At 59.5% G+C, this 22796-nt stretch overlaps 2 protein-coding genes across 2 annotated transcripts; one reads left to right on the top strand and one right to left on the bottom strand.

Annotated features, from left to right (window-relative positions):
• Window positions 1–625: 625 nt before the first annotated feature.
• On the bottom strand, window positions 626–10972 carry TSC22D4 (TSC22 domain family, member 4). The gene is made up of 5 exons (XM_012639115.1): window positions 10506–10972; window positions 9046–10075; window positions 6677–6840; window positions 1651–1699; window positions 626–1274 (listed from the first exon to the last, which is right to left on the bottom strand). Exons 2-5 carry the CDS (start codon window positions 9805–9807, stop codon window positions 1065–1067), a joined length of 1185 nt encoding a protein of 394 aa, XP_012494569.1. The 5' UTR covers window positions 9808–10075; window positions 10506–10972; the 3' UTR covers window positions 626–1064.
• Window positions 10973–13883: 2911 nt separating this feature from the next.
• On the top strand, window positions 13884–22192 carry NYAP1 (neuronal tyrosine-phosphorylated phosphoinositide-3-kinase adaptor 1). The gene is made up of 7 exons (XM_012638932.1): window positions 13884–13957; window positions 15220–15371; window positions 16791–17146; window positions 17553–19067; window positions 19896–20111; window positions 20361–20470; window positions 21029–22192. Exons 2-7 carry the CDS (start codon window positions 15304–15306, stop codon window positions 21284–21286), a joined length of 2523 nt encoding a protein of 840 aa, XP_012494386.1. The 5' UTR covers window positions 13884–13957; window positions 15220–15303; the 3' UTR covers window positions 21287–22192.
• The last annotated feature ends 604 nt before the right edge of the window (window positions 22193–22796 follow it).

The raw sequence follows: 22796 nt of genomic DNA, 5'->3' as shown, positions 1-22796 counted from the left end.
AGGGAGTTTAAGGCAGAGGAGTCCAACCCAGTTCAGCCTCCAACTGGTCCCTTCCGCTCCTCCCAAGGCCCTCCTGAGGCTGCCTTGGACACTTTCTCCTCTTCCCCACTAGGTGGGGTCCTTCTCCCTTGCTGACTCTTCCGCCTGGGACCGGAGCCCAGACTGCCAGGAGGGGCCAACTCACCCACAGGCCCATCTTCAGCCAGCCGGGGGTGGAAGCCACGGCAGCCGGCCAGGCCTGGCGAGGGCACTGTGTGCCCAGGGAGCCTGGCCCACGCCCAGCCCTGAGACAAGGGGCCCATTCAGGGCCCCCTGCCCCGCCCCCAAGCAGCCACCCGGATCCAACCCGCAGAGGGGACACACTGGGAAGCTGGGGGTGGATCCTGCACAACCACCAAAGGCCTCATTGTTCCCCTCTCCCCCCAGCACGTGGGCAGACGCCCCCCTCACCCCACTCCTCTGCCTGCCCCTTCCCAGGACCCGAAGTGCTGGCTCCTTTGCCTGCCTCTCTCAACCCTGCTGTCTCTACTGCGTTAAACCTCCCCAGTCTGGACAGGATCTTCAGGCAGCTCAAACTGTAGCACGGGCCCCCAGTCTAGACACAAGCGAGATGTGAGCCTCCAAATTCAAGTTTCTTCAAATTTTTTAATTATTATTATTACTTTAATAACAACCTGAATCCCAGAACTTCCAGATACTGTCCGTACTCCCTCCCCTGGGCAGAGGAGAGGGGGCACTTTGAAGGAACAAGGTAGGGGTGGGTTGTCTGCCAGGGAGCCTGCAACTCCCCCAAGCCATCTACTGCTGGTAGTCTAGTGAGGGAGCAGTGGGGCTGGGATCCCTCATGGAGGGGGCTCCATCTAATACCCCATCAGGAAGCCCACCCTCCTCCATCAGGGCCTGGGGACGATGGGGAGATTGGGGTATGGTGGTGGGACAGACCAGCATTGAGCCTTAACTCCCACTCCGTGGACCAGGGGGCATTAAAGCTGCATAGGAAGAGGGGGCAGGCAGTTGGCACAAGGCCTGGCAGCCCCAAAGGCACATTGTGAGGGAAGGGAGGCTCAGACGGAGGGCCCATTGGGCGCGGGGGGACCAAGCCGTGGGATCCCCGAGGAGGGCAGCTGGGCCAGCTGCTCCGGGCTGGCCAGGGCACGCAGCAGTCCATTCTCCTGCTCCAGCGCAGCATTCCGCTCGGCCAGGTCCCGGATCTGCTCCTTCAGCACCTCCACCTCCTCCCGGACCGCAAACATGAGGTGGGACTTCACCAAGTCCTGGGGGCCCGGGAGACAGGCAAAGCATCAGGGGTGCCAGGCCACCCCAAACTCCTTCACTGCCCAGTGCCCTGAGGACTTGGGTGTGGGAACTTCCCTTGCACCCAAATGATGAGGGACAAAGCAGGGACAGGGCAGGGTACAAGGACAGGGGACAGAGACAGAATCAGGGCTCACACAGATAGGGGCCAGCAGCCAGACTGAAGCCAAGCAAAGTCAAGGGCTGAGGTGGAGACAGCAGGGGGCAGAGGACCCAAGGGAGCCCAGCAGGGAGCAGATCACAGAGCAGGGAGTTAATGTTCCCTGGTAATGAGAGCAGGGCGGGGGCAGAGCTCAGGGGGCCAGGGCCTGCCAGGACCAAGATGGCTTCTCTTACCATGGCTTGTTCGATCTTGTTGTCAATGCCAACCAGGCTTCCGGAGCCACTGGAGAGACACAGGGAGGTGAGAGGTGAGGAGGAGGAGCCGTCCCAGGTGCTGCCTTCTTGGAGCAGGCTCTGGCCTCCTCCACAAGCCCCACTCACCGCAGCCTCCCGCCCATACCCCGGTACCTGTGACAGTAGAGAATCAGGGAGAGGAGGGTTTTGTCCATCCCCCGACGGGTGGAGGGCCGCTGCCCTGGGCCCCCCACACCCCGGTGGGGTGGGGGTCCAGATGCCCCTCGGATGGGGGATGCTCCCCGAGGGGAACAAGGGGAAGAGACACAGCCCCTTTTTCGGGGTGGCCCTGGAGCCATCCCTACCACTCGAGTCTCATAAGATGACACCAGGGACTTGACAGAGACCCCTGGCTGGGCCATCCCTGAGGGGAAAGGGTCTCCAGGCCCCGCCAGGGGGAGAGGGCTGTGTCAAAGAGAGTGCCTGGGGGGCTCAGAGCCCCCCGGGCAGAGTGGGGTCTGGCTGGTGCCAAGCAGGCAGAGAGGAGACAGCGCCTAGGGGGTGCTGGCCTGAGAGATATACACCGCCCCCCCCAGGGCAAGGCCTGGCTGCTATTGGTTCCTCAGGGACACGGGGACCCCCCTCCTGCTGGCTCCTCGGTGGGCGGGAATTCCCAGACACGGTCAGTGCCAGTGTCCCCTTCTCACCCTGGCACCAATCCCAGAGTGGAGGGGAGGGGGCCAGCAGAGGGAAGTCAGCTGGTGGCTGGGCCGGGGGAGGAGCCGCAGGGCAAGAAGCCTGGGTCTGAGAGGGATGTGGAAGGTGGGGAAGATCCTGGCCCCACCCTGACCCCATCCTGACCCCTCCAGATGGGCACGGTCCCTTGAGGCCTCAGGAAAGGGATGGGTGGGATGGGGGGAGGTTCCCACGTGCTGTGGTCTTCTGTGGAGTGAGCAACCCCCCAAACACGAAGCCCACATCATGGGTGAGCCCTGGGACCTGGGCCAGAGGGTCCCTGACCTCCCACAGTGAAGGAAAAGGAAAAAGATTACCATGGCAACAGAAACTGAGCCCAAAGCCCTGCAGAACAAATACAGCCTGTGGTCTGGGACCTGGGTCTGGAGTCTTGGAGGTCTGGGGTCTCGGAGGGAGTGAGGGCTTGAGGGGATGTGGGAAGGTGAGGTTGGAGGTGGGACACTGGGCATAGGAGCAGGGGCTTTGAACAGAGCTGGGAGGGGGATGACAGGCATCGGGGAGCAGGTCTGGCTGCAATTTGTAAAGTGGCCACCAGAGGTCGACTCAGGCCTGGCTCAACAACACAGCCAGGGTCCTGGCTGTCCCCATGACACTGGGCTCTGGGTCCTGGACCTGGCTCTCCCTCAGGCCCCTCTCTCGTTGCTTACAGCCCTTGTGCCCTGTCCCATCCTCCAGGGCTCCCTTTCCCACCACTCAGGCCCCAGGCCCCTGCCTCCACCTGTGGCCCATGACCTGCCCCATCCAGCCTCTGCCTCAGCCCCTGGGCCAGCCCTCCACGCTTGCCCCACTGTGCTACAGGATCACCAGTCCTGTCTTCCAGCCCCCAGCTGAGCCCCTCTCAGAGCAGGGACCTCAACATGCTGCATCCCACACCCTGTTCCCCCTTGGAAGCCCTCCCTCCTGGCTGTCAGCCCCAACTTGCTTCCCTGCAGGGGGATCAGTGCGTTCAACTCAAGGTGACCCTTGGATGAGGCCCAGCAGCCAGGGAGGGAGCACGAGGGAGCTGGGAATTTTCCATTTCCCATCCAAGCTCTGGGTGCAGAAGGTGCTGACAGGTGGGGCAACCAAGGGGGTGACCAGGTCTGAGAGGGCAGGATGGGGTGGGGGAAGGGAGGAGAGAAGAAATTTAAGAGCGAGAGGGCAGGCCAGCCAGCCAGAGAGCAAAAGCACTTTTCAACCTATTTCAATCAGGACAACACCTGGGCAGAGACTGGGCCACCGCAAAAAAAATCGGGCGCGCACACACACACACACACAGACCAAAGGGGGCAGACACACAGGAATAGGAACATTGGCCTCACTTGGCAGACACTTGGGGGAAGATGCCAAGTAAATTGTTCATTCTCGCCAGAAATAAAGGAATAATACAACAATAAACATTTGTTGGCTGATAGATGACTATCTCTTGTTTGTCTAGCGCTGGGGAGTTTTTGACAGCACTTTCCACTGTGACATTCCAACGTAACCTTCAAGGGACCAGGTCTCTGGCAACCCAAGCCCTCCCTTTGAGAAGCCCTAAGTGAGGGGCCACAGTCACTGTGCTAGAATTCTTTGGCAGGGACAAGATTAGTGCTCACCACAGCCCAAAAGCAACTTTGTGTTAATTAGAACAAAATGCCCCCTTCTTCAAGACACTGATAGCCAACTTCAGTCACTGTCATGACTTCAAGCATTGACTGTGATCTCAAATGTGAGTGGCACCCCCTGGAGTTGTGCAGTGTGACATGCACAACTGGGCACTCTAGCCCTCAGGACTCCTGGGTCCTCGGGTGGGGACAGCCCTAGAGGCTGGTCTTCCTCTTTGAAGGTCAAATAAAACAGCTTCAACGCAAGGATCAGATGAAGCAGCAAGACACCTGGGAGAGGTGGGGAGGTTCAGATCCTGGGGACAGAGGCCAGCCCCGCTCCTTCGAGGAGCCCCTAGGGTCTGGGCTTGAGGCCAACAAAGTGGCATCTGGCTGCCCTGTCTACACTCCCTCCCGGATCTGGATCTGTGGTGCCCTCAGGGCAGGGCCAGGCCAGGGAGGGGGAAGGGGGTGCTGGCACCTTGCCTGCTTGGGAGAGCTGTCCCTGACTCTGTCCTAGCAAGAAAGGGCATCCTAGAGAGACCATTGGCACCTCCTCTTCTCTTGGGACAGAGACATCATAGGAAAGCAGGGACAGCATGGCTTTAGGGTGAGACCCAGGCTCAGACTGCAGTCCAGCGACTTACAAGCTGGGTGACCTTGGGCAAGTTTCTAAAACCCTCCTCCTGAGTCTCAGATTCTTCATCTGGAAAGTGGGGAATTGTTTTTAGGATTACATGAGATAAGAGGTAGCACCGGACCCAAAGGAGGCACTGGATAAATGTACCTTTTATTTCCTAAGACCCCGGGATCCATTCTCCATAATCCCCCCAAGCTGACCACCCATCCACCCAGCCAGCCAGCCAGCCATTCATTCACACCTTAACTAACTGCCTCCCACCTGTCAGGCCCTGTTGGGAATATAAAAGATCTTCCAGCCCAGGAGCACATGAGCAGTCTGAGTTCACCAGGCACCCTCTGTTCTCCCAGTCCCAGATTCAGGGATTGGTCAGGCATTCCTAACTCCCCCCCGCTGGGGTCTAGGCCCTTAACACTTCAGCCCATTTTCCCTCTCAAAAGTGAGATCTCAGGACACTTGGACCCTGCTCTCCTGATAGCTCTGGGCATATCAGACAGGTGAGGTGGTGTCTACACGCCCCAATCCTGGGGGCTGTGGGGTGGCACAACCCAAACTCACAGGCCCAGCAGGGTGGGGCACAAAGGCCTGAGCTGGGACAGAGCCTCAGAGCCTTGGAGCACAGCAGGGTAAAGCAGGAGGATGGGAGCCGGACCGGTCAGACTGGGGTGTGCAGAGGGGGTGAGACAGAGGGAGGGAGGGGAAAAGCCAAAAGAATAGAGCTGAGAACCCTCTAAGACACAGAAAGCAGGAGGCTGGGCTATGAAATCAACAGGGTGGGGGAAGGACAGGGAGCCCTCTTGCCAGGGAACCTCCCAAGTGGGAGGGGGAGAGGGTGGGAAGCACTGAGAATAGCAGCGAGGGGGGCAGGTGACTCTCTTGGCCCTGGCCGACCTCACACCTCGCGCATTCCAGAGTGCAGAAGCCGCCCTGCCCTGCCTGCCCGCCGCACCGCCCCCTCTGCCTTCCATCCCACCGCCTCCCTGGCACCCCTTCTCCTTCCTCCGCGGGTCCCCAGTGCCTCAGGCCCCTTTCTTTGATGGGCTTTAAGGCCCTCATTCTGGGGAGCGGCGCCACATTCGGGGGCGGCAGGAAGGAGAGACCGCCATCTGGACTGAGTCCCTCCAGCACCCACTCACCCACTCGCGAAGTCCCGCCCCGCGTTTCCTCCCAAACAGGAAGTCCCGCCCCTCCAGGACCTCACACAGGAAGTCCCACTCTTCCCTCCAAAATAAAAGTGGCGACTCCCAGCCCTTCTTGAGGTTCCTATCAGTCCACAGCCAGAAGCCAGCGGCCTGGCTATCTGACTCGCGATTTTGTGCCTCCCTTTTCAGATGACATTTCTGTGAATGTTGAAACCTGGCCCTTGAAACAGGAAGTTCTGCACACGCTGCCACCCAACAGGGCATCTCCTCCAAAGGGCAAGCCCCAGAAAGTCCTGCTCGCCTGTGCTGTCCTTGCTCCCAGACTGCTGTCCCCACAGCTTGGCTTTGCCAAGGTGAGGGCTTGGCCCCCATGCTGCTCCTAGCTCTGTCTGCTGGCCCCATCCCTTCAGGGAACAGAATCTCAGGGCAATGATTTCTTGGTACTACAAGTACTAGGGTCGTAAATTAGTCTGTATGGACTATAAGGATGTCACACCACAGTCCGTAAGGGCTGTAAGGAGTCCCATTCCCCTCGCTGGTAGGGAGAACATGAAATGCAACGGGAGGAGACTGATTCTCTATTCTCTCCAGCACATTTGCCAGTGGGTTCCTAGGGTTGGCCAGATGATCGCTAAATCTGCAAGAGCTCTGGAATTTGACAACAATGACTCCCTTCAAACTCTAAAAAAGTCTCTGACTTAACAGTCCCAAGCCAGGGAGTCCCACCCAGCTCTCTCCACAGAGAGGGAGTGGGTCCCAAATCAACTCTGCCCAGCAGTTATGCCCAGGCCAGGTTTCTGTTTAAGAGGTCCTCTCCAAGTTCAACCTGGGGGAAGGACATTTACCAGGCAGTTTCATGCAGCTATCCCAGCTGCTGGGTGCAGAGCCTAATCCTCATGCCCCATCACACAGAGCACACCTACCTATCGTCATCGCTGTCCAGGTGACCACTGATGGCCAACATGGAGCGGGCCAGGCTGAGGCTCTGGGCTGCTGCCCCAAAGGGGTCTGGAGACTTGTGAACCAAACTGGCATCAGGGAAGAAGTAGAGAGCCGGGGAACTGGGGCGAGAGTCGAGTGCTGGCACCTGGAGGCAGAGAGGTAGGAACCATCACATGGAGAGAGAGAGAGGGAGAGAGAGAGAGAGAGAGAAAATAGCCAGCCACCTTATAACTTGCTGAGCAGTCTCCCTCCCCACTCCCCACCTGCCCACTGTCTTCCAAGGACCCAGGAGTCCTGTCCCACAGCCCTTGCCCCTTCAAGCTCTGGGGAAGGCAGGTACCAGAAGCAAGCGACAGGGGTCACCCTGAACACTGGGGTGAGTGGCACATAGGGTATCACAGAAAAGGGCTCTGGTCTGCTCTCCAGCACCCCTGCTCCCCCCAAGCTGAGCTGGGACCCCTAATCAGAGGCTACTCAGAGAATATCTGCCTTCTTAAAGTGACTCAAATGTCACTTCCTTAGACATTTCCCCATCATTCACTAATTCACTGAACTGTTTCATTTTTTTATAGTATCTAACATTATCTGAAATTAAAGTATTTATTGTGTCTCCCCTGCTGGACGGTCAGTTTGTTCAGTAGCTATTTGTAGAATGAATGAATCCTCAGAAACTCTTTCTCCAACCCCCCACCTCCAATTTTAGCCTCTCCTCCCAAACTTGTCGGGACTCAGGTGAATTCTGCTCCTGCTCTCTGCCCTGCTTTGGGATGGAGGGGGCAGTTGTGGAGATGGGGGGAGGCGGAGCCTGGGCGTGGACCCACACAGCCCAAGAGGCACTGGGGGTGGCTGCAAAAGGGCGGGGGAGACAGGAACAAGACAAGACGCCTCTGTGAGGCCTGGGAGGCCCCAGCTTCTCGGAAAAGCCAAGAACAGAGAGTCCAGAGTGGTTAGAGGGACAGAGCAGAGGAAGGGGGCCCAGGTGGTATCCTCTGGCCCTTCTCTACCACCACCCTCTGTTAGAGAAGAGGCATGGGGGACTGTACAGGAGAGACATACTTTGGGGATTGACCCAGATGCATACACACAGGAAGCGATCAAGACATAGGGGAAGGAAGTGGGGGCACTGAAGAGAGGGCCAGGGTCCCAAGGGGAGCTCAGGCAGGGCTTAAGGACAAATAGAGCAGAGAGGATGGCAGCCAAGGGGCCTTGCTTTGGAAGAGTCTGGGGACAGGGACCAGCAAAGGAAATAGCATCTTCTCCCCTGGGGTAGGAACTGAACGAAAGAGCTCAAGAAAAGTGGGGGGTGGGGGTCAAAAGAGACAAGAGCTTGAGGCCAGGAGTGGGTGGGGGGAGCCAGTCCTGACCAGTCCTGACAGGACCCAGACATCCAGTCTCAGGTTATTTTTATACTGTGGTTTGTGCCCAAGGCCAGGAAGGGGAAAGAGTTCTCATCCCCACACTCCCTGCCTTTCCTCCAGCAGTCCAAGGTGTTATTTTCTCCTTCAGGACAGAAGTGTCCAACCCCCACATCCCTGGCTGCCCACCCCCACCCCAGGGACCCAGGCATCCTGCCCCCCAGCCCAGACTTGTTCCTCTTTTGGAGACAGGAAGCCGAAAGAGCAAAGGATTTAACTCCTTCTTGGCTGCTTCCCGCCGCTGTTCTCCCACTCCACAGTGGCCACCCCCAGTTATCCGTCCTAGAGAGGCCCAGATGCAGGAACTGAGACAGACACCTGGGGATGGGGGGACAAACCAGCAAGGCACCCCCCATCCCTGTAATGTGTTCCCCCCACCCGATTCCTAGGTCCTCAGAGAAACTTGGCTTGCAACCAAGCTAGACATGGGGCTGGAATGGGGGCTGGTGGGAGGAAAGAAGACCCCCCCCATTCAGGATGGGACTGCAATGGAGACTTAAGTGGAATGCCCATCCAACCTCTCCTCCCCAAACCCTGGCAGCTCCGCCCCAAGGGGCCCAGCTACCCACAGCCAACCCCAGCCGGGGCCTCCACTCTCATCACCTAGAGCCAGAGGGGGTGAGACCAAGACAGAAAGAAGGTGAAGGCCAGATGAGGAGGCTACATATGCTATACGCTATATAGAGATGAGCTGAGGGCCAAAGACAACAAATGAAAAGTCGGAGAGAAAGAAGGTGCAGAAAGGAGGGAAGAAGGAAAGGAACCTGAGAGAGAAAACAGAGGAGGAATAGACTTCAAAGTGAGATGGCAGGGAGAGAAAAGAGGGCTATCTAATCTGACAGACAGGTGACAATGGAGGCAGGGAGGCCAGGATGGAGGTTAGGCCAAGGAACAACCTTCTAGGTGTCTCCCCCAACCTGGAACCCAACTCTTACCTGCCCCATCTCCTCTGGAGCAACCAACTCCATCCTCAGCCGCACGTCTCCATCTTTCCTTCGAGACAGTGGAGGGGTCCCAGCTGCTGAGCCCCCAGCCTCCACTTCTACCCTCAAGGAGGGCAGGGGTGTGGCAGCCCTGGAAGTGCCTGCACTATCCCCGGTCCCAGGCTCTGGGGGGCGCTGCTGGGGTGGGGAGGCTGACAGGGGGGGTGTCTCCACTTTGGCTTTGCCAGGTACCGCCAGCTGGCCCAGCCCCCCAGTGAAGGAGCGTGCCTGAGGTCCAGGGGACGTGGGGGGTGGGCGAAGCCAGGAGGTGGGGCCTTGAGACAGGCCTGACTGTGGGACAGGGGCGCCCAAGCCCAAGCTGGCCAGCTCCAACCTGGAATCCAAAGATCGGCCCCCGGTGCCCCCTGAGGCCCCTCGAATTCCCTCCAGGAGTCGGCCGAAGCTGGGGGGCTCCAGGTCTCTCTCGTAAACATCCACACACGTCCAACGACCTCGGCGATAAGGCTCTCCCAGGCCGTGGGGCAGCTTCACTACCCGGAAACGAGAGGCGGGGGCCCCAGGCGGTGGGGAGCCATTCCGGGGGGTGCCCTTGCCCCCTGGATCAGGGTTGGGCTCCCCATTGGGCAGGCGGGGTGGGGGCCCTGTGGGAGCCGGCAGGGCAGGGGGATCTGAACCCCCTGGGCTCCCTGGGCCCTCGTATTCCGTGGTGACGCTGGTGATTTGGAAACTACTCTTCTTCTTGCCCCCACTCATGGTCCCTGGGGCTCAGGACTGAGCTGAGTTGGGGGCACTGGGGCTCTTTTAGGGGCTCAGGCACCCCTGGAACAGGGGGGCCACATGGCAGGGGCATCAGGGCCCCTGGGGATGTCAGGGTCCGACATAGCAGGAGGGCCTTGCAGGAACTGGGGGTGCCTGGTTGGTGAAGGGAGCACAGGGTAGGGGAGGTGGCGGCAGGAGGTGGGGGCCGGGGCAGGTTTTTCCTGCTGCTGTCACTGCCGAACTCCAGAGCTGAGTTTGCAAACTGGAAAAAGGGGGGGGGGGAGAGAATGAGTGAGAAAGCAGTGGGCAGGCCACCTCTGGGGCTTCCTCTCTGGGGAGCAGAATGGGGGAGGAAGGGGAAACCGCCAGAGACCCAGAGACAAAGAGACAGGCAGAGAGACAGAGACCAGAGCAGAGGGGATGGGGTTTGTGAAGGCACACAGAGCAGGAAGAGGCAGCTGAAACCCAAAGTTGGGCATTTCTTGTCTGGGATCCGAACTCAGGAGACTGCAGAGCTGCGCTACCACGCATGGGCTCCAGCGCCTGGGTGAACCAGGCTGAAGCAGCTCTCCGGCCTCAACCGGCCGCCCGAGGCCTCTCCTCGGCCTCGAGGCCCCCGCACCCCGGCTCCCACATCTCTGGGCCAGACCGTGCTCCGCCGCCCCAGCGCCCCGCCCAGCCCGGAGCCCTACCTCCCGGGCCTCGGCCACTGAGCGAGCCGGGGGTCCCGGCGCCTAAGATGTCGGGCTGTACTTTCCTGGGGCCTCCTGCCCGGGGCGGCGCGGGGCACGCAGGCGGCGATCAGAGGCTGCTCAGTCCTCCTTGGGGGCCGCACCTCACCCTGCGAGGCATCTCTGTGGAAAGTTTGCTCTCCAGAAAAGAAGGAACCCGCGCCTCCTCGGTGGAGCCCAGGCGCGGCCTCTGAAGCCCCAAGGGTGTCGAAACCGATGTGGGAGGGGGCGGCCGGCCCCGGCGGTCTGAGCGGGTGGGTTTCCCGAGTCTCCTCCGCGTGGCCCCGCTAGGTCGGTGTCTCTGCTCCTCGGCTCCTCTTGGTCTCTGTCTCTCTGTCTTTCTCTTTCTGGGCTGTTGACAACCCCCACACCAGGAAGTCCTGCCTCCTCGGGCCTGCTGACTGCTCCTCTCCTCCTCCTCCTCCTCCTTCCCCTCTTCCTCCCCTTCCTCCTCCCCCTCTTCCTCCCCTTCCTCCTCCCTCCTGGGGCTCCCCGCCAGCTGGCCCCGAGCCAGGCCTGCCACAGCCGCTGCCGTTGCAGTTGCTGCTGCTGCTCCTGCTGTTCCCCGGGCCCCAGACGCCCTTAACCCCACACCTGCTGGGCCCCAGCCCGGCTCTTCCGCGGAGGGAGGGGCTGCGGAGGGCGGGGAGAAAAGGGAGGAGTTCGCGGCAGGCCTGGGATTCCCTTACTTGTAGGCACTTGCCACAGGCAGCAAGGAACATACCAGGCAATGTACTGGGTGCCTGATTGCCCATAAATGCCTAGTAAATGTTATAGTGCAGCTGTGGCTGTTATTGTCATATCTTCTTTTGATTTTCACAGTAACTGCATGGGGAAGGCACTATTCCCCCTACTCCTTACTTACAAAAATTTTCAAACATGCCATGCAGACAATGGGGAGAACATGCAAACTCCACACAGTGGCCCCATCCAGGAATCATTTTTTTTTTTCTCATCAACGTTATAAGGAAACGACATTCAACAAAACGATGTTATTCCAGGACCCGCTGTATTTTGCTGGCCTATTTGAAATCAAATACCAGCAGGTGCTGACCTGCACTTGCCCTCCAGTTGCTGGACACACATATGTCCACAGTTACCCACACAGATGCACCTGAGGACCAAGCCCAGCTGCCACAAGCATAGACCCCTCCCCTACCTCTGACCAATCCCACCTCTCCCATCCCGCCTTTTTATGAAGGAAAATCCACATACACCCATAAAGAGCCTACTATGTGCTTGGCATGAAAGAATAAACCCCCAGTGGCCATTTTCTCTCTTTTGGCATCCCTAACCAACATTCTGAGGGGGATTATTTTAGCAAAAACAATATCTAAAGGCCACATCTGCCCTCACTCTCAGGTTCAAAAGGATATGGGTTCTAATTAGTTTTGGTCATATGGAACTGCTCTCGAGTATTTTAAAAATTCCTCGTATTATCTCATTGGATTGCAAAACAGCCCTGGGAAGAGAGATGGGGTGAGTTTTGAGCGCCAGCTAAGGAAACTGAAGTTTAGAAACATTCAGTCATTTGCCCATAGCCTCAGAGCTAGTATTTGATGACACCCGGACTATAACTGGGCTGTCTCCTATTCCTAGTGCTCTTTCACACATTTCCTTCTCCCTTAGCTTGAGCTCATGGAAATTTCTAACTACTTTTTAGGGTTTGGCAAAAAAAACCCACAGTATAACCCCTACCCCCTCTATATATTTATTCTTTGTTTCTTTGTTAAAATGCATCTCCTGTTAGCCATAGTAACAATGGTTGCCTCCCAAGTCGTGAGGTCCAGGAAGCAGCCTCTCCCACATGCCCCCTTCCTCTCCAGACACTGTCCCTCCTTCCCCTGCAGAACCTTCTCTCCTCTGACAATATTCAGAACACAGCTCTGGCTGCTCTGCCCCCAGATCCTCCTTCCTTCTAGCTGACTTGCTAGAAACTGTTTGAAACTTATCTTTGGACCCTCCCTTCTCTGCCTCAGGCACTCGGTATCTGTGACTAGAGTCCCTGGAACATTATTGGTTTCTGCAAGGATATGTTTGTTGAATGAATACACATAAATTAATTCACACTAAGGTGTAAACTGAAATGGCTTGTATGTGTTTTAATGTTTTACCTCTCCTGGGAGCATTTATAATAGCCTTTATTTCTTTTTTTGTTTTTTAGCTCTTTATTTCTGCCTGTATAAATAGCCTTTAATGTGCGGGGCCCATTAAGAATTACAAGGCACTTTAGTAGTATTTTACCACCCTACAGATGGGATGAAGCATCTTTCAGAGAGGTTTTGTGATTTGTCTAAGCCCACACAGCACATCTGCAAAGACTTTGCCATATAAAGTAACACTCACAGGTTCCAAAGATTAGCACGAGCATCTTTTTGGGACCCATTTTTCAGCCAGTTAAGAGTATAACTCAGGTCTTTCTGAAGTTGATGCACCCCACCACAGAGCTGTAGGCCAAAGGGATTTCGGAGGGGACAATTTCTCAGGCATATGATGAGAAAAATGATGGGCAGGAGGACGAGGTCACGTCCCTCAGCGTCCAGCGACCACACCAGGGCGATGCTTGCAGTGGTCCCAGTCAGAGGCTGAGCATGTTAAGTCCAGGCGGGTGGCGCCAGCGGAGTCAAAGGTTATGGGAGGGATGACTTGGACCGCGGGGGTGGACGGGAGGAAGACTTTGAGCCCAGACAGTGGAACAAGGTCCGGGAGCCGGGGAGGCGGCCGAGCCAACAGGGGTGCCCTCCCAGCACCTAGGGGGCGGCGGGGAAGAGGAGGCGGGGCCAAGGGAGCACGCCTCCGTCGGGCAGAAACGCTGATCGTCCGTTTCCCGACTCTAGGAGACTCTACGCCCGGAAAGCGGCCCCCCCTGCCGGCCTCAGTGCCTCACTGCACGCTGGGCCCCGCAGCCGCAGCCTCGGCCCCGGCCCGACGCCGGGTGCGGACCCGGGAAGCGCCGGGCGCACGGGGTGCACGGGTGGGGCCCCGGGTTGCCGCTGGGGGGCGCCGCTGCGCGCCGCTCCGCCGGGGCTTAGGAGACCCAGCCCAGCACCGCCCCGCCGGGCAGGGGGCGAGGGGCGGCAAGGAGCGGGACGCCCCAAGGCGGGAGCAGGCTGTCGCCGGGCCCCTGGTGCCTTACAACCTTCCTCCGGATCTCCCCCCGCGGGCTCCGCGGCACCCGTGCCCCCCATCCCGGCCCGGCGGCGCACCGCGGCACCGCTGCTCCCGCTCCGTCCTTGGAGGGTGTGGAAGGGTGGGTTTGGGGCCGGGGGCGGGTCTGGGGGCGGACCCGGAGGCGGGGCTGTCTCTGCGGCAGGGCCCAGCTCCGCTCCCCCCGGTCTCTCTCTGTCTCTCCTCCTCCCTCCTCCTGCTCCGGGCGGAGCCCGGCATGGGGGGGCCGGCGCCCGGCAGGCCAGGTACGGTGATGTAGAAATTGGGGAGGCTTGGTGCGGGGAGGTGGCGGGGGACAAGGGGCAGGGAGGATTGGCGGAGCGAGAGGCGGAGAAACCCAGGGTAGCAGGACAAGGGGAAGGGGAGGGTGCCCGGGAACCTGGGGCCCTTGGATGGAGAGGGGGATGAAGCAGGCCAGGTTTGAACACACAGGGGAAGGGGGAGGACGGCAGTGAGGAGGGGCGCCTGGGAGGAGAAGTGAGGCCGAAGGCGAAAAGGAGAGTGTGTGTTTGGGGGAAGGGAACCCAGAGCAGGTAGGAGGCCGCAGCTCAGAAGGTAGTAGCTATGGGGCCGGACTGGAGACCCCCGGGTGGGATTGAGGGGTGGGGACTGGAAGAGGAAAGCCGGGGGCCTCCCAAATCCTGGAGGAGGAAGAAGGTGATTTGGGCCATCAGCGAGGGAGGGAGGCAGAGACCACTGAGGGGCCAGGGAGCAGGAATCTGGGTGGACAGAGGCCCAGGCCCAGGGAGGCACTGGAAGGGGGCCACTGGGAGTGGAGACGGATGGATGGGTGGTGTTTCAGATGCCCCACTCAGACAGCCCCCACCCTTCCTTCAGTATCCCCACCCTGCTCTCATGATGCCCCCCCAAAGCCTCAGGGCCCAAAGGGGTGGAGAGTCCGACCATCTTCCCTTCCCCAGTGGGGTGCAATGTACGCAAGTAGGCCCTGGGCATAACTCCTTGTCTGTAGGTGTGTCCAGTTCTGTGTAGCAGATTTGTGTGTGTCTGGAGGTCTGTGTGTGTCTGTGGGTGTGTCTGTGGGTGTTTATGTCTGTGTGCGCCTGCCTATTCCTAGGTTTCTGTTTACCTATGCCAATCTATGTGTCTGGTCCTCTGTCTGTAGATAGGGGTCTGTGGCTCCATGGTTTGTGTGTCTGAATGTGTGTTTGTGTGGCTGAGGGGTTGCTATCCGTTTGTGGGGCCTGTCTGTGTGGTGGATCAGGATGTATTTACACAAGAAGGAATCTGTGTCAACCTGATCTCTCCAGAGCGTGTATTTGTGGCTCTGAACACCTTTGTCAGGGTCTGTGGTTCTGTGTACACATGCAGGTCTATGTCTGTCTGTCTGTGGGTTCTCAAGGCTGTATTGGGTTTTCTGTGTCTCTCTGTGTATTCTTCTCTGAGGACCCGAGTCACGTCTGTGCTCCTTTTTCTCTCTTTCATTCATTCCTGGCCCCCACCCATCCCACATCTTTCTTTTTCACCTTCCTACCCATTCCCCACCAAGTGGATCCGGGACCCAGGGAGGGCCGCCCCCCGGGCCTGGTGGCGCTGAGCAGGGCCCCCCAGCCCCCACCTCCTGCCCCACGACATGAACCTCCTCTACCGAAAAACCAAACTGGAGTGGAGGCAGCACAAGGAAGAGGAGGCCAAGCGGAGGTAAGCAAAGCTGTGCTCCCAGACTGCCCCCCTTTGTGACCCACCTCTGCTACCCCCTGGCTGGGCCACAGCCCCTCCTGGGGCTCAGCAGCCTTGTTGACAGTGAGATCTCTGACCTCAGAGTCTGTGCTCAGTACAGAGTGGCTGGGATGGCACACCTGCTGTCCCACCCTGCTCCTGGCCTCCTGGGGGTTTCCAGATCAGGAGCACCCTGTTGGCTCTTCCCCATCCCCAAGGCCTAAGTCACTCCTTCCTGACTCACCTCTGGCCTATGGTCTTCTCACTGCAAATTTGGGGCTGGCTGCTGGCTGTCCTGTCACCTGACCTTGGAAGGGGCAGGCCCCGCCTCCCTCACAGGGTCTAGGGATGGGGTCATTTTAGGGGCATCAGAGAACATCCATTTGGCCCTCTCCCAGTCTCCTCAGCTGGGGGAGGTGAGTGGCCAAGTGACAGGGCTGTGTGTGGTGGGAGGGCATGGAGGCTGGGCCCCGCAGAAAAGCCAGGGCTGGGGACCCCCTCCCACAGCCCCATCCCTGGTTGCCTCTCTCCTGGCCCTCCCAAGGACCTGGGGACTGGCCTCTCTCATCTTGCCCCCTTCTCCCCTTCACCCCCATTGACTGCACAGCCTCTTGAAGCCTGACTCAGAGCCACCTCCCTGCTCCCTCCTCGCAACTGTGGAGTTTAATTCTTGTTGTTAATTAGATTAATCAGAGCGATCGCTGCAGCGATCTCTCCCTAATGAAGGGTTAGTAGACAGGGCCTTAATGAGAGCCCACCCCCAGCAGCTTCCCCCTCTTCCCTGCCAGCCACCCCCCTCCCCTCACACAGAGGCTCAGGGACAGTGAAAGGGAATGGGGGTGAGCTGGGGAGGGTGACAGAGAGAGGGCAGCACTAAGGGAGAGGGAGGAAGGGAGGAAAAAGGATCGGGGGAGGGGGGCTGCTCTGGCTGCACATGGGAGGGGAGGCGCCCTGGGTGCGTGGGCTGCAGTAGCTGGACAGGAGGGGAGGCCAGAGGCCAGGTGTGGGCCAGCATGAGAGTGAGAAGAAGCCCCAGAGCTGTGGTGGCAGGTGAGCTGTCCGTCTGTCAGGCAGGGCTGTGTTGCCTGGGTTTGCATCTTTCTCCCTGTACAAGGCCATCCACACAGGTGCCTTGTGCTGGACGTGCCCAGGCTGGGATCCGTCAGCCCCAGGGACACCCCATTCTCCCATCCCTGCCCCTGACTGCCTTTTTATAAACCTGAGATTCAGCCTCAAGTCCCTACATTTATGCCTTGGGCCTTCAGGCATCCCCATCCCCACCCCAGGCTCCCTTCCTCCTCCCTGGGAAGCCACAGGGTTGCCAACACCTCTTGGGGTGGAGGAGGGGGAGGCCCAGGTCTGAGGTCCGTCCTCTGTTCCATCACGGTCTTCTCTCCCCAGCTCCAGTAAGGAGGAGGCCCCCGCAGGCCCGGCAGGGCCTGGGGCTGGCCCGGGGCCCGGGGTCCGAGTGCGGGACATCGCCTCGCTGCGCCGCTCCCTCAGGATGGGCTTCATGACGATGCCCGCCTCCCAGGAGCACACCCCCCACCCCTGCCGCAGCGCCATGGCCCCACGCTCCCTCTCCTGCCACTCAGTGGGCAGCATGGACAGTGTGGGAGGTGGCCCTGGGGGGGGCAGTGGGGGTCTCACAGAGGACAGCAGCACGCGAAGACCCCCCGCCAAGCCCCGGAGACACCCCAGCACCAAGCTCAGCATGGTGGGGTCAGGGGCAGAGACACCCCCTAGCAAAAAAGCAGGTGAGACACCCCCCATCCCTCCCCAGGGGTAGCTGGGAGCTGGGAGGATCTATTCCAGGCCAGGGGAGGCCTGCAGGGAGGTTCATTCAGGGAAGAATCTAGGAAGTGGAAGGTTCCATTCTCAGAAGGAATGGGGAGGTCCTTTTGGATGGGCCTGAGATGAACCATTCAAGGGCAGGGGACACTCCCTGAAAAGTTCATTCCTGGGAAAGTGGTGGTGGCCTTGGAGGGACATGAGGGAGGGCTGACTGGTAGAAAAGGAAGCTACTAGGGCTGCAGGTTGAGGGGTGTGGGAAAATGAAGAGGCCGATATGTCCTTGCAGTTGGGTCAAGAGGTCAGAAGGGGTCCCCCCTCTCCTCTCCCCATTAAAAACCCAGTTTATTTTCTCTTTCCCATGCTGCCCAGGCTCACAGAAGCCAACCCCAGAGGGCCGAGAGTCCAGCCGGAAGGTTCCTCCGCAGAAGCCCAGGCGAAGCCCCAACACCCAGCTCTCTGTCTCCTTCGATGAGTCCTGCCCCCCAGCCCCCTCTCCTAGAGGGGGGAACCTGCCCCTGCAGCGCCTCAGTAGGGGGTCCCGAGTAACTGGGGACCCTGATGTGGGTGCCCAGGAGGAAGAGCCCGTGTACATTGAGATGGTGGGGGATGTCTTCAGGGGGGGAGGAGGAAGTGGAGGGGGCCTAACTGGGCCCCCTCTCGGGGGTGGGGGCCCGACCCCTCTAGCGGGTACCGACTCAGACTCCGAAGAGGGGGAGGCCATATATGAGGAGATGAAGTACCCGCTGCCCGAAGAGGCGGGGGAAGGCCGGGCCAACGGGCCGCCCCCCTTGATGGCAACCTCCCCACCTCACCAGCCTCATGCCCTTCAGCCCCACACCCACCGTCGTCCAGCTTCAGCCCTCCCAAGCAGGAGGGATGGGACACCCACCAAGACCACCCCTTGTGAAATCCCCCCACCCTTCCCCAATCTCCTGCAGCACCGTCCTCCACTCCTGGCCTTCCCCCAAGCCAAGTCTGCTTCCCGAACCCCTGGCGATGGGGTCTCAAGGCTACCGGTCCTCTGCCACTCCAAGGAGCCAGCGAGCTCCACCCCAGCTCCCCAAGTGCCTGCACGGGAGCGGGAGACGCCTCCCCCACTGCCTCCGCCTCCTGCTGCCAACCTGCTGCTGCTGGGACCATCGGGCCGGGCCCGGAGCCACTCCACACCATTGCCACCCCAGGGCTCTGGCCAGCCCCGGGGGGAGCGGGAGCTCCCCAACTCCCACAGCATGATCTGCCCCAAGGCGGTGGGGGTGCCAGCAGCCCCTCCTGCCCCGGCTGCCTTGCTCCCCGGCCCCCCCAAGGACAAGGCCGTGTCTTACACCATGGTGTACTCGGCAGTCAAGGTGACCACACACTCCGTCCTGCCAGCTGGTCCACCCCTGGGTGCTGGGGAGCCAAAGACGGAGAAGGAGATCTCAGTCCTCCACGGGATGCTGTGCACCAGCTCAAGGCCCCCCATGCCAGGGAAGTCCAGCCCCCACAGCGGGGCCATGGGCGCAGCAGCTGGGGTCCTCCACCACCGCAGCTGCCTGGCCTCCCCTCACAGCCTTCCGGACCCAACTGCAGGCCCCCTTGCCCCCCTCTGGACCTACCCAGCAGCAGCAGCTGGGCTCAAGAGACCCCCTGCCTATGAGAGCCTCAAGGCTGGGGGGGTGCTGAATAAGGGCTGTGGAGTGGGGGCCCCATCTCCCATGGTCAAGATCCAGCTACAGGAACAAGGAACCGATGGGGGTGCCTTTGCCAGCATCTCCTGCGCCCACGTCATCGCCAGTGCAGGGACACCAGAGGAGGAAGAGGAGATGGGCGCCACAACATTTGGGGCAGGCTGGGCTCTGCAGAGGAAAGTCCTGTATGGAGGGAGGAAGGCAAAGGATCTGGACAGTGAGTGAGGGGTGGGGAATGGGGGGGGTGGCTGGGGATGCTGGTGATGGTTTGGGGGAGGTGTTGGAGGGGTTATTTCGAACTCACAGCCTTGGTCTGGGAAGTCCAGGTCTAGGAAGTTTCCTGGGAGACCAGAGGGGTGGGTGTGGGCAGCAGACTGAAGGGCTGGGGTCCCCAAGTGTGTACCGGAGGGGCAGGAAGGTCTGGCATACGGAGGGGGTCGAATGTGGCCCTGACCTGGTCTGCTCCCTGCCCCTCCTTCCCTGGGCTGCAGGGGTGTGTGTTTGTGAGTGTGCGCACACTAGGAGCTAAACACAGCTGCCTCCCAGCTGTTACCATGGCAACCCATCCAGACGGGAGGGAGAGGAGAGGGAGGCCCCTACCGTTGCCTGGCAACACAATGCTCTGCCAGGCCTACTCTCAGAGATGAGCTTAGTTCACATGCAGCCCTTCCCCCCAGCACCCCCCTTCCGGGGCTCAGGATTTGGGATTCTCCCCCTACTGGTCTGGCTGGCAGGAGGGCAGTCATTCTGGCTCGGTCTGGAGCTGGAGGAGCGTGGAAGCTAAAGTTGGGGTAGAGGAAGCCCCTCTGACTAGGCAAAAGGGTTTGGAAGCAACAAATGTATATAATTCTTAGCCCCAGGAGATGATACCAATGTGTGGAAAGGAAAGTGGCAGGACTGGGGTCCCTCCTGTATGTGTGTGCTGGGGGAGTGTGAGGTAGTCCCATCCCTGCTGTGACTTGGGGCGGGTTTCTTGGTCCACCCATGCTGCAGTGTGTGTGGCTGGGGGGACAGAAGGACTCAGTTCTCTGTGTCATCCCAGCAGAGGTCGAGGATGGCCCCCGGGCCTGGAATGGCAGTACGGAGGGTCCAGGCAAGGTGGAGCGTGAGGACAGGGGCCCTATGACATCAGGGATCCCAGTGAGGAGCCAGGGGGCAGAGGGCCTGCTGGCCAGGATCCACCACGGAGGAGACAGAGGAGGGAGCCGCACGGCGCTGCCCATGCCCTGCCAGACCTTCCCCGCCTGCCACCGCAATGGAGGTGACGCCTGCCTGCACACACCTGTACACAGATGGGGCTGGCTGGGGAGAATCTCCCAGGGTCTGCTTCGCCTAACCTGCTCACTTGTTCGCCTCCATGTCCAGAGCCCTAAGCCTTTGCACCACATCTCCATTCCCCCTTCCTCCTCCCATGAGGCAGGGGCAGCCTGGACAGGGGCTCTTCTCCAGGAACTGGGGGAGGGGGCACCAGAGGCCCCTGTCCTACTCACTCCTCCTCCTTCCGCCTCAGACTTCACGGGAGGCTACCGCCTGGGGCGCTCAGCCTCCACCTCGGGAGTCCGGCAGGCCGCGCTCCACACCTCCCGGCCCTGCAGCCAGCCCAGGGATGCCCCCAGCCAGGTGAGGCATGGTTTTTCTTTTATCTGTGAAGGAGCAGGTAGAGAAGAAGGCTTGGGTGTGGAAAGAAAGGGGTCAGTCGGGCTGGGGCCTGAGCCAGCCAGATTGGCACTGACTAATGGGGACCCGGGGTTGAGAGTGAGGGGGTTCAGGGAGGATCCAGGAAGGGGCTGCATGAAAAGGGCCGCGAGGCAGGGCCTGGCTTGGAGATCAGTTGAGGCCACCGCCAGCCGACAGTGCGCCTTTGTGCCATTTAGAGAAAGGACTCCCTCTGGGTGGACCAATTAAAAAATTGTAGCCATCTAAGAAGACAATTTTTAAAAGGCACCCCTTCCTCAGGGTGACAGAGGCTCAGCGCGGCACCAGGGCGCCAGGCTGGAAAAAGAGACAGGCAGGGGTTGGATTTCAGCCAGGTGGAGAGGACAGAGGCCATGGGAGGCGAGAGAGGACTTGCTTTGGGGGGAAGACATTGCTCTCAAGAGCTGGGAGCCGGGACCCGGCCGGGGCACTCTGAGGTCCTCGACGCCCCCCCCTTTCCTTTCTCCCCCGTCGGTGGCACAGACCCACCCCGCGCTGCCGCTGCCGCTGCCCCTGCCGCCCCAACCGGCCCGCGAGCGCGACGGCAAGCTGCTGGAGGTGATCGAGCGCAAGCGCTGCGTGTGCAAGGAGATCAAGGCGCGCCACCGCCCCGACCGAGGCCTCTGCAAGCAGGAGAGCATGCCCATCCTCCCCAGCTGGCGGCGGGGGCCCGAGCCCCGCAAGTCCGGCACCCCGCCCTGCCGCCGGCAGCACACCGTCCTCTGGGACACTGCCATCTGAGGAGGGCGGGGAGGCCGGGGCACCTGGACTGGGGAGCGGGGCGGGGCACGGCACGCCCGGCTCTCCCGGGAGATTTGCCTTGAGAGACACTGAAGGATCAGGTGAGAGAGAGCCAGGGAGAACCCCTGCCCTCCACCCCAGCCCCCGGAGATGGGGAGCCTGCCAGGCCCATCGGACTTGGGGTGCCAACGGCACCACCGAGAAATCTGGGGGAGGAGGAAGGGTTTGCTTGAAGTCGGGGTGAGACCCTGCGGCTGTTCTCCCCACTGAGTGTGGTAGACCTCTGCTCCTGAGAGGGCAAAGGTCAGCATGGGGGGTGAAGGAAGGAAGAGCTCGGGAGGAAGGATGGGGGGGTGGGTCGAATGAAAGAGAGGGCCTAGAGAGTGAGGTAGAGGAGCTCTTTTGTAGAGTCGGGAGTCGTTGGGGAGGGGTATTTATTTTGTTATTTATTTTAGTCTGGAGGGCAATTCTGGGCCCTTCTGACCTACTTCTGAGCAGGGAGTGGAGAATCAAGGCCAAGTTTGCACTCTCCCCAGTGCCAATGCGTAAAGGCCCCACCACCCAGGCCACCCCACAGCCAGGGAGGGGTGTGCACAGGGAGTGGACTGAGAGAAGGGAGGGGCCCAGGTGAGCGGAGGGCCGGAGACCATTTCCAGTATTTACAATTTGCCAGAATTTGGTAGTCAGTGTGGCCTGCTCTGAAACAGGCATCTTACTTAGTTATGGGGTGAGGGTCTAGCGCCAGGGATGGGCGGGATCATGGGGAAGGAGGGAAATTTTAGCGGGTGGGGGGTGGGCAGGGTATTTATTTAAATTAAAAAACAAAAACAAAACAGAAGAGATGTCAGGAACTTTTTTTTAATTCCTTTCTTTTCAGAATAATATATTAAAAGACTAATGATCCTAGAGCTGGCTTCTTATATTTCAGTGTGCTCCGCCTTTCTCACATTTTTTTTTTCTTTTTCTATCTTGCCCTTGGTTGGTGGGGGTTGAAGGTTGTATGGGGAGGGGTGAGTAGCTGTGGCCGGTAGCAGGGAGAGGTGGAGTTTGAGGTAAGTCTTTGGGATGGCCACCATGCAGTGAATCAGTAAGCATTTATAGAGCATCTAATGTGTTCTTGGCAATGCATTGATGCAGAAGGAATATTCAGTCATGAAGCTTGCCCTCGAGCACCTTATAGTCTACTCAGGGAGATGAAACACCTGAGTCAACAGTAGACCATGCTGCAGGAATAAGAGGGAGAGGGCGGGAGTCATCCAAAAAGGCTTCCTGGGACAGGTAAGGTTTGGATGAGCAGTATGGAGGAGGGAAAGCCCCAACGTCACAGTATGATTGTCTACGGAACAGTAGGACATGGGGGGTAGTGGTATTTAAATGATATAGTAAGTCCAGCCACGTGGAAGCTCGTTCAGAAAGATCAGCCTCCAAGCAACATGCAGGTCCTCCCACAGGAATCCAGAGGAAATCTGCTTAGGAGGCGATCTGTCACCAGGGAGGAGGATAAGGAGGG

Source organism: Propithecus coquereli, unplaced genomic scaffold (genome assembly GCF_000956105.1).
Source record: "Propithecus coquereli isolate 6110/MARCELLA unplaced genomic scaffold, Pcoq_1.0 Scaffold137, whole genome shotgun sequence".
Lineage (NCBI taxonomy): Eukaryota > Metazoa > Chordata > Mammalia > Primates > Indriidae > Propithecus > Propithecus coquereli.
This window is presented reverse-complemented; position numbering and strand designations above follow the sequence as displayed.